At 38.9% G+C, this 10,881-nt stretch overlaps 1 protein-coding gene across 6 annotated transcripts in view; it reads left to right on the plus strand.

Annotated features, from left to right (window-relative positions):
* The window catches only part of PSMA6 (proteasome (prosome, macropain) subunit, alpha type, 6), a 42,185-nt gene extending 32,315 nt beyond the window's left edge, over nt 1-9,870 (plus strand). For 3 of the 6 annotated variants that reach the window (XM_011925887.1, XM_011925878.1, XM_011925898.1), the window contains exons 2-7: nt 268-362; nt 1,203-1,284; nt 3,130-3,285; nt 5,272-5,450; nt 6,776-6,870; nt 9,646-9,870. In XM_011925887.1, coding sequence (XP_011781277.1) covers nt 268-362; nt 1,203-1,284; nt 3,130-3,285; nt 5,272-5,450; nt 6,776-6,870; nt 9,646-9,703 — 665 coding nt within the window. In that variant the 3' untranslated portion in view covers nt 9,704-9,870. Of the gene's footprint in view, nt 1-267; nt 363-1,202; nt 1,285-3,129; nt 3,286-5,253; nt 5,455-6,775; nt 6,871-9,645 lie in introns of all 6 variants that reach the window. The other 3 variants (XR_001000022.1, XM_011925870.1, XM_011925906.1) reach the window with 3 other exon arrangements.
* Nucleotides 9,871-10,881: the final 1,011 nt, after the last annotated feature.

Below are 10,881 nucleotides of genomic sequence, written 5' to 3' on the forward strand. Positions count from 1 at the left end.
GAAAAAAAAAAAAAAAAAACTTTATTGGAAATTGGATGCATCAGCCTAATGAAAATAATTTCAGTAAAATGAAAATGGAAGAAATGGAGTTGGTTTAACTGTGACTTATGGTCATTATTATTATTTTTATTTTGCACATCTTGGAATCCTATATGAGCCTTCCGTGTTCATGTAGCTCTTTGTCATTGTTTTTAATGACTTTATTATTTCATTGCAAGAATCTACAATAATTTATTCCAACTTAAAAAAAACTGTTCTGTTTTCCAGAATATGCTTTTAAGGCTATTAACCAGGGTGGCCTTACATCAGTAGCTGTCAGAGGGAAAGACTGTGCAGTAATTGTCACACAGAAGAAAGTACCTGTAAGTAATACTGCCCAAATAGTTAATTACAGAATACAAGAATTTTTTGGCCAGGTGCAGTGGCTCATGACTGTAATCCCAGCACTTTGGGAGGCTGAGGTGGGCAGATCACCTGAAGTCGGGAGTTCAAGACCAGCCTGACCAGCATGGAGAAAACCCATCTCTACTAAAAATACAAAATTAGCCGGGCGTGGTGGCACATGCCTGTAATCCCAGCTACTTGGGAGGCCGAGGCAGGAGAATCGCTTGAACCTGGGAGGTGGAGGTTACGGTGAGCCGAGATCACACCATCGTACTCCAGCCTGGGCAACAAGAGCGCAACTCCATCTCAAAAAAACAAAAAGAATTTTTCATGGGTTTGTAGAAAAGTATATTTTTATATACAAATATTAACATAAAAAAAACAACAAATATTAACATGATTCTTGCTTTAACTCTGCTTTCCTGTCATCCAAGAAGTGTCTATTGAACATCTATATACAGTTCAGCTGTGTGGACAGAATTAGCATATTAAACTTCGTGGTGTGATTGTAAGCATAATGGGATTTAAGTCTTTTGTCTTTGGGGACCTTGAGACATTTTTATTAAGCTATTGTTTATCCACAGGAAAAGTATCATCTAGAAAAGGAAAATAGAGCCCCTCGAAACCCTTTTTTTAAAATTGATTTTAACTATAAAATGGTCAGAAGACATTTATTATACAGCTTATTTTTATGGTTCCATAGTATTGTTTTCTCCAAGAAGCAGGGCAAATTAAAAATAAAAACATAATTTTTTTTTATTATAACTACACAGAAACCTGTACATGTTTTTTAAAATTATCTTTATTTTGCTTATTAGGACAAATTATTGGATTCCAGCACAGTGACTCACTTATTCAAGATAACTGAAAACATTGGTTGTGTGATGACCGGAATGACAGGTAATTAGCTAGACATGTGTAGATATACAAGCCTTTTGTTATTTTCTTCAAACTATTTTGAGTTTTGTATTAATTTTAAACTTACTCTGATTGCCTGATTTTCAGGTGCCATGAGTGGATTTGCAGTCTTCAAGACTAGTATCAATATTTTAAGAGTATTGTGAGCTTTTTTGAAATTATACATATAGTATAATTAAATGTTTATGCTACTGTCAGAGAAACTGGGCTGAGACCCCTTTCATAGATGATTTTATCTTATTTCAGCTATTGTTAGTAGTTTAAGGGGACCTACATCAGTATATCTCAAACCTGGTTATAATGGCACCGGTTAGAAGTGAGTGAGAATTATTAATGAAAATTATTTTAGATTGGGCACAGTGGCTGACAGTTGTAATCCCAGCACTTTGGGAGGCCAAGGTGAGAGGATTGTTTAAGACCAGGAGTTCAAAACCAGCCTGGGCAACATGGTGAGACTCCATCTCTATAACAAATGTAGAAATTAGCTGGGGGCTGGGCACAGTGGCTCACACTTGTAGTCCCGGCACTTTGGGAGGCTGAGGCAGGTGAATCACTTGAGGTCAGGAATTCGAGATCAGCCTGGCCAACATGGTGAAACTCCATCTCTACTAAAAATACAGGAAAAGGCCAGGCGTGGTGGCTCACACCTGTAATCCCAGCACTTTGGGAGGCCGAGGCAGGCAGATCATTTGAGGTCAAGAGTTTGAGACCAGCCTGGCCAACATGGTGAAACTCCATCTCTACTAAAAATACAAAAATTAGCTGGGCATGGTGGCGCACACCTGTAATCCCAGCTATTCCAGAGGGTGAGGCAGGAGAATTGCTTGAACTCAGGAGGCAGAGGTTGCAATGAGCTGACATTGCACCACTGCACTCCAGCCTGGGCAACAGAGTGAGGCTCTGTCTCAAAAAATAAAAATAAAAATACCAAAAAACTTAACCAGCTATGGTGGCAGGTGCCTGTAATCATAACTACTCGGGAGGCTGAGGCAAGAGAATTGCTTGAACCCAGAAGGTAGAGGTTGCAGTGAGCCAAGATCATGACACTGTACTGCAGCCTGGGCAACAGAGCAAGAGTCCATCTGAAGAAGAAAAAAGAAAAATTAGCTGGTATGGTGGCACATCCCTGTAGTCCTAGCTACTCAGGAGGCTGAGGTGGGAGGCTGCAGTGAGCTATGATGGCTCATTGGGTGCCAGTCCAAGATCCCATCTCTAAAAAATAAATGAAAAACTAATTTACTAATTTAAGCCTAAAAACAAAGATTAAGAAAGATTATTCTCCTTAATACTTTTGTTGTTTATTTGTTTGTTTTTGGAGACAGTCTCACTTTGTCACCCAGGCTGCCTCTTCCTCCTGGGTTCAAGCAATTCTCATGCCTCAACTTCCTGGGTAGCTGGGACTACAGGTATGCACCACCACGCCCAGCTAATTTTTGTATTTTTAGTAGAGACAGGATTTCGCCATGTTGGCCAGGCTGGTCTTGAACTCCTGGCCTCAAATTTTCCCGCCTGTCTTGGCCTCCCAAAGTGTTGAGTCACCATACCCTGCCTCTTTAATGCTTATTCTTACTGGGTACTTGTAGAAACTATTTTGACTGCTAATGAAAGGCTCAGTATAAAAGGGCAGTACTGTGTAGAGAGCTTAATGTTTTTAAATTTTTTTTGTATACTTGTTGATGAGTTATTTAGTATTCATTGGGGTACAAAAAGCCATAGTGGACCCTTTCTCTTTAACTCATGTATATCTATATGGTGGGAAAATTGCCTGGCTTTCAGGTTTGTTCTTTCCTTCTAACCAGATAAACCTTTGTTTTTTTATGCTATAAGCTGACAGCAGATCCCAGGTACAGAGGGCACGCTATGAGGCAGCTAACTGGAAATACAAGTATGGCTATGAGATTCCTGTGGACATGCTGTGTAAAAGAATTGCCGATATTTCTCAGGTCTACACACAGAATGCTGAAATGAGGCCTCTTGGTTGTTGTAAGTATGCTAAGAAGTCTCCCAAATAATTGATGAATTGTAACTTTCTACAGAACATGTATACAGAGTTATTTAAATAACACTTGAGTTCTGAACATGTGGTTTGGAAAATAGAGTGGGAAAATCTTTTTAACAAATCAGAACTAAAGGATAGGTTTCACAACAGTATGTCAGGCATTATCTTTAAGCTTTAGATGCTGTTAGACTTTTTATCAAAATAGTTCCATTTGGAGTATGTGATTTGAAAGATGCAAGTCCTAATTTTATTAGGATGTTGTAATGAGATTCTACTGCAATTCCAGATTACTAATTCCATAGAAATACCTCCATCAGGCATCTTAACAATGTAGCTGTTTCTTTTGACCACCCTAAAGAATTAGGGTCACACACAGGTCTGTGATTCACATTTTTAGAATAAATTTCTATTTTTGAAAACAACTAAAATTATATTGGGAGAGGGATGAGATTTACTGATTTTTAGATGTAATGTAATAAATTAGCCTGAAAAATTCAATGCATGTTTGTCTCTGACATTGTGTCTTTCATTTATGAGCATTAAAGCAGTCAGTGTAATGATTTCTGTTTAGCATCTGACCCTCTTGGCTTCTCACTTAAAAATTACTTAAATCCAGCTGGGCGTGGTGGCTCATGCCTGTAATCCCAGCACTTTGGGAGGCCACGGTGGGCGGATCACGAGGACAGGAGATCGAGACCATCCTGGCTAACATGGTGAAACCCCGTCTCTACTAAAAATACAAAAAATTAGCTGGGCGTAGTGGCGGGCGCCTGTAGTCCCAGCTACTCGGTAGGCTGAGGCAGGAGAATGGCGTGAACCCAGGAGGTGGAGCTTGCAGTGAACCGAGATTGCGCCACTGCACTCCAGCCTGGGTGACAGAGTGAGAGTCCATCTCAAAAAAAAAAAAAGAAATTACTTAAATCCTATTCATCTTGCAAGACCTTGAAGGAAAGAAGTATTTGTTGTTTCCCCAAGCAGTAAGTGGGTACCTTTTTGTGTTGCCCTTATATTTTGTATATATCAAATATAAGAAAGCAGTTAAACCTTAAGTACTTTGTTACCTACACTGAGTAGAAAGAAATTTAATGATGGTGTTTATTTTAATTGTATGCCTATAATGTGGTGACATTAGAATTGTAGTAACAAAGTTACATGTATAGAATTTAGAGCTTGGTTTGTGTGACTTACTAGAGGAGTATATACCAACAGTAATGAAGATGAGCAGTGTAAAGGTGAGCAGGTAACCTGTAAGTGTATTTCAATTTGCACCAGCATTGCCAAAGTGTGTCCCATACACTGTTCCCTGGAACCTTAATAAGTATTTCTTAAAAAAAATAAAAATTTTAAAAAAGGGTATTTCTTGGTCAAACAAACTGAGGAACTACTGAGTTAAAGTGAAATAGGTCAATCTGCAACAAAATATTTCAGAACATTTAATATGCTATTATTTAGTATCTGTTTCCAGAAAAGGTATACAAAAGTGTTTTTGGGCCCGGCACCGTGGTGCACACTTGTAATCCCAGCACTTTGGGAGGCTGAGGCAGGAAGATCACTTGAACCCATGAGTTCGAGACCAGCCTGGGCAACAGCGAGATCTCGTCTCTTAAAAAAAAAAAAGTGTTTTTGAGGTTTATTTGACCTGGCAACATCTTGAAGGATTAGGGTTCAAATAAACATGCTTGGATAACAGCAAGGATTGGAAAAACTGTTTTTAAATTATATTTGTAATTATTCAAACTGTTTTTTTAATCTGTGATAAATCATTTTGTGAAATGGGAATTTATCTGTTACCTAATTTACCTGTGGTGATAACCTGTATTTTGTTTTTCAGTTTTCCTAAAGGAAAATACATACCCTAAAATTGATGGCTAAAGTAATGATTAGTGGCAGCTATGTGACACCACCAAGAAAGAGGAGATGTCATTGTATAAAACTAAAACATATTTAACTAGGGTCTTTTCTCTTTTTAGGTATGATTTTAATTGGTATAGATGAAGAGCAAGGCCCTCAGGTATATAAGTGTGATCCTGCAGGTTACTACTGTGGGTTTAAAGCCACTGCAGCAGGAGTTAAACAAACTGAGTCAACCAGCTTCCTTGAAAAAAAAGTGAAGAAGAAATTTGATTGGACATTTGAACAGACAGTGGAAGTAAGTCAACTAAAAGGAGCTGACTTTTTTTTATGTTATATAGAACAGTGAAGATCTTTGTATAATTTCTATAAAAAGCTATTCCTGAATTATATCCTAGGATTCAAGTTTGTCAACTTAATAATGAAATTGGTATCATACAGCTGACATAGACAAATTTGGGTTACTTTTATTCACTTAATTCGTTATTTTATAATGTATTTGAGGTGGCTTTCAAGAAGACACATATAGTAGGAAAATATAAATAAAAATAGGAACCAGCTGGGCATGGTGGCCTACACCTGTGGTCCCAGCTACTTGGGATGCTGAAGCTGGAGGATTGCTTGAGTCCAGGTGTTCGAGGCCAGTCCTATTTACTGCCAGGAAATTAAAAACAAAAATTTTAGTAGATTTGGAGTGTTTACGTCTGAAATTAAAACCATTCTGAACATGCTAACAACATGCTTCTGATAAATGACCAAATAAAAATTACAATCTAATGCTTTTATGTTTGGTTTCGAAGTATGCTTAAAGGAGATAAAAAGCTAGTTCGTGTTCAGGAAGTACTGGGTCCTGTCTAAATGTTTCTTGAAGGTTTTTAAAATTGCAATTCTTAATTAATTATATAAATAACCACATCAGGTATAAAAACACTTAAGGCCAAGCATGGTGGCTCACACCTGTAGTCCCAGTACTTTGAGAGGCAGACAGATCACCTGAGGTCAGGAGTTCAAGACCACCCTGGCCAACATGGTAAAACCCCGTCTCTACTGAAAATAGAAAAATTGGCCGGGCATGGTGGCAGGCGCCTGTAATTCCAGCTACTCAGGAGACTGAGGCAGGAGACTTGCTTGAACCCACAAGCCTGAGGATGAAGCGAGCCAAGCTGGCGCCACTGCACTACAGACTGGGCAACAGAGTGAGACCCTGTCTCAAAGAAAAAAAGCAAAACAAAAAAAATCAACAACAGAAACACTTAAAACATTCTTAAATTGTTTTTACTGTAAATTCCTTGAAGGTACAGGGAGTATAATTCATCTTTATCCTTTTCCCATTTCACCCCAAGTGCTAAGTGAAGCATAGTGCCTGGGTCATGAAGCCAATAAACTGTTTTATATAAATCATCCTATTTAATTAATGGACCCCTTTATTATTTGACTTAGTAGAAACAAGTTTCTCATCATTGGGAGGCCATGCATTAGAGTTAAGCAGTCTGTTAGTAACATTGAACTACCTCATTAAAACACGGAGCTCCTGATTGACTCCTGATTTGAATAAACTAGGAATGAGAAAACCTTGGAATCTCTAAAAAATACAATATTTTAACATTATGTACTCTTTTTCAGACTGCAATTACATGCCTGTCTACTGTTCTATCAATTGATTTCAAACCTTCTGAAATAGAAGTTGGAGTAGTGACAGTTGAAAATCCTAAATTCAGGTGAGTGATATTGTGGGCCAAATGCAGACTAGAAAGGTGGAAGCATGTGAGTCCATGTGTCCTATAATTTGTGGGGGAAATCTTTTTTCTGTAACTGTCATTATAGTTTTTTTTTCTTTCCCCAGCACCTGAGATCTGTTCTAAAACATACTGTACTCTCTTTAAGAGTCAGATATGAAAGCTTTTCTCCTTATTTCAGAGTGGTTTTATATCTTAACACCAGAGATAACATAAAGTTACCTTCCTACCTTCCTTATGTAAGGAAAAAAGTTAGCATAGTGTTTTCTTTTTTTTAGTTTAAGGCCAATACAAATTCAATTCCCAAAGTAGTAGTTTGCAAGTTTTTCAGATAGAACTTTGGTTATTTAGTGGTTATTTAAGTAGAACTTTTAGGAGCAATATGAGCTACTGGTATATGTCAGACCCTTATCTGGAGATCTTTGGAAAGCCCACATTTTGAATACAGCTATTTGACTTGCAGATGCTGGATATGGGTGTGTGTGTTCTTACTCACTAAGTGACTAACTCCCACACATCAGCCTTATAGCTTCCATGATTCAAATCCATACTGAGTGCTTCACATAATCAGCTCATTTAATCCTCCCAGCAACCCTGTGAGTCAGTTGATACACCATGGACCAGGATGCTGTTATATTTAACTAATGAAAATACTGCAGTTAAATCCACAGATGCAAGGAACTACTGGGAGGCATTTTAACTATGAGGTGTATCTACTGTTAGATCACAACCATAAAGACACATGGTCATGGTTGTGGTATGGGGTACAGGAGTGGTAAACTAAGCTTAACTAGACCTTGAAGAGGTTTTTCGTGGTGTTTTTTTTTTGTTTTTTTTTTTTTCCTAATTTGTTCTTTTGGTTGCCCACAGATAAGTCAAATAAACATGACAGATTTAGAAGAATTCATAGGACTTTAAAAAAAAAAAAAAAAGGAGCTGGATGATGTAGCATGCATCCGTAGTCTCAGCTCCTCAGGAGGCTGAGGCAAGAGGATGGCTTGAGCCTTGGAGTTGAAAGCTGTAGTGCACAATGATAGTGCCTGTGAATAGCCACTGCGCTCTAGCTTGGGTAACATAGTGAGACCCCATCTGTTTAAAACAAAACAACAACAGCCACAACACCACCAGAACCGAATCTATCCTAGCTTTTTTTCCCTATAGGAAGAAGTCATAACTTGGATTGGGGTAGGGGTGAGGGGTAGTGGTGGAGATCAAGTTGCTTTCGAAAAAGGTGCCTTTTTTTTTTTAAGCAATAAAAATTTCAGCAGTAATAATTTTAAAATCTCTCTAAGGAACCTACAATTAGTTCTTGTTTTCTTTTCTGTTTGGAGACCTTCCTGCCACCTTTAAACTTGTATTTGTATCTGTTATTTTTAAAATTGGTAAGGAACCAAAAACCTTGTCTTCAAAAAACTTTGTATCATTTATAAGTTCTGTGATAGTAAATATATGTAAATAATTACAATACATAGCCTAAGCATCAACAACTATTTAAACTACTTAATATTGCCTTCAGTTGCACTAAAAAATGTCCTTTTGACAAATTTTACTTGTTAGAAGTCTAGTAGTAATAGGTCACATTAACAAGGTTGCCAAATAATTGATTCCTTTCAAGGCAAACATCATTTAGAAAATACATGTTCAGGGCCGCACATGGTGGCTCACGCCTGTAATCCCAGCACTTTGGGAGGCCATCGTGGGCAGATCACTTGAGGTCAGGAGTTTGAGACCAGCCTGGCTAACATGGTGAAACCCCGTCTCTACTAAAAATACAAAAATTAGCCGGGTGTGGTGGTGGACGCCTGTAATCCCAGCTAGTTTGGAGGCTGAGGCAGGAGAATTGATTGAGCCCGGGAGGTGGAGGTTGCGGTGAACCAAGATTATGCCACTGTACTCCAGCCTGGGCAACAGGATCAGACTCCATCTCAAAAAAAAAGAAAATATATGTTCAACATGGAGCACTCTCTGGCTGGTAGACTATTCATAGAATTCAACTTTATTTTCACTGAATCTGAACACTTTAATATGCTTAAAATTTCTTCACGAATTTTTATCTGTGAGCTGACATAAATTTGAGTTATACTACATAGAAACGTATTTTGATGGCCGGGCACGGTGGCTCACGCCTGTAATCCCAGCACTTTGGGAGGCCAAGGCAGGCAGATCACGAGGTCAGGAGTTCCAGACCAGCCTGGCCAATATGATGAAACCCCGTCTCTACTAAAAATACAAAAATTAGCTGGGCGTGGTGGCACATGCCTGTAGTCCCAGCTACTTGGGAGGCTGAGGCAGAAGAATCACCTGAACCTGGGAGGCGGAGCTTGCAGTGAGCTGAGATCACGCCACTGCACTCCAGCCTGCGTGACAGAGCAAGACTGTCTCAAAAAAAATTAAAAAATGAAAATAAATGCATTTTGACATAGAAGCTAAATAAAATGCTTTATAGTTTAGCTTTATATTATTCAGTTGAAATATTTTCTTTCTTAGCTGCAACTAAAGAATTTTGTTTTCAAGATACAATTCTAAATCTGTTATCAAATAAGTAAACATTTTTGTGTATAGTTGAAGGTGATATAATATCTGGGAATTCCTTCAAAATAATCTGAGGGAGGATAAGTGTGTGTAGATTGGTTTATAAATTGATAATTGTTGAAGTAGGTCAATAGGTATATGGGAGTTGATTATACTATCCTACTTTTATGTGTGTTTGAATTTTTTTTTTCAAATGGTTGGTTTTTTCCCTCTTTTGCCTTCTAGGATTCTTACAGAAGCAGAGATTGATGCTCACCTTGTTGCTCTAGCAGAGAGAGACTAAACATTGTCGTTAGTTTACCAGATCCGTGATGCCACTTACCTGTGTGTTTGGTAACAACAAACCAACATTATGGAGTTCCCTGGATTAAAAAAGGAACCTCTCCCACTCCTCCTGCCACTGAAGTGGTTAGGACTCTATATAAATAAAATCAACGCTTTGGGAAAATAGTTGCATCCTGTTGTTTTCACCTCCTATTTTAAAATTTATTTTTGACGCCTAATGTACATATTTATGGGGTACAGTGTGATGTTTCAATACATGTATACATTATAATGATCAAATTAGGGTGATTAGCATATCCATCACCTGAAGCACCATGTTTTTGTGGTGAGAACATTTAAAATCCTCTCCTCTAGCTATTTTGAGGTACACAATACTTTATCTGTTTTTTGTTTTTTGAAACAAGATCTTGCTCTATTGCCCAAGCTAGAGTGCAGTGATGTGATCATGGCTCACTGCAGCTTCGAACTCCCTCGTTCACGTAATCCTCTCACCTCAGCCTCCTTAGTAGCTGGTACTGCAGGTGTACACCACTGCACCCAGCTAATTTTATTATTTGTTTGTAGAGTTGGGGTTTTACTATGTTGCATGGGCTGGTCTCAGACTCCTGGCTGGCATTAAGCGATCCTCCTGCCTTAGCCTCCCAACATGCTGGGATTACAGGCATGAGCCACAGTGCCTGGATCCAGAGTACCTTACTGTTGACTGTAGTCACTCTGCTGTGCAATAGGATACCAAATCTTACTCCTTTTTTATTTTTTTTTTGAGACAGGCACTTGATCTCACCCAGGCTGGAGTGCAGTGGCAGGCATGCTCATAGCTCACTGCAACCTCAAATACCTGGGGTTAAGCAGTCCTCCCACCTTAGCCTCCCAGGTAGCTAGGACTATAGGTGTGCATCACCAGGCCTGGCTAATTTTTTATCTTTTAAAAAATTAACATAGGGGTCTCCCTATGTCACCAAGGCTAGTCTTAAACTCCTGGCCTCAAACAGTCCTATCTCAGGCTCCCAAATTTTTGAGACGGAGTCTCGCTCTGTCCCCCAGGCTGGAGCAAGCTCTGCCTCCCAGGTTCCCGCCATTCTCCTGCCTCAGCCTCCCGAGTAGCTGGGACTACAGGCGCCCACCACCTCGCCCAGCTACTTTTTTGTATTTTTTAGTAGAGACGGGGTTTCACCG

The sequence above is a fragment of the Colobus angolensis genome, unplaced genomic scaffold (genome assembly GCF_000951035.1).
Source record: "Colobus angolensis palliatus isolate OR3802 unplaced genomic scaffold, Cang.pa_1.0 Scaffold119, whole genome shotgun sequence".
In the NCBI taxonomy this organism is placed as follows: Eukaryota; Metazoa; Chordata; class Mammalia; order Primates; family Cercopithecidae; genus Colobus; species Colobus angolensis.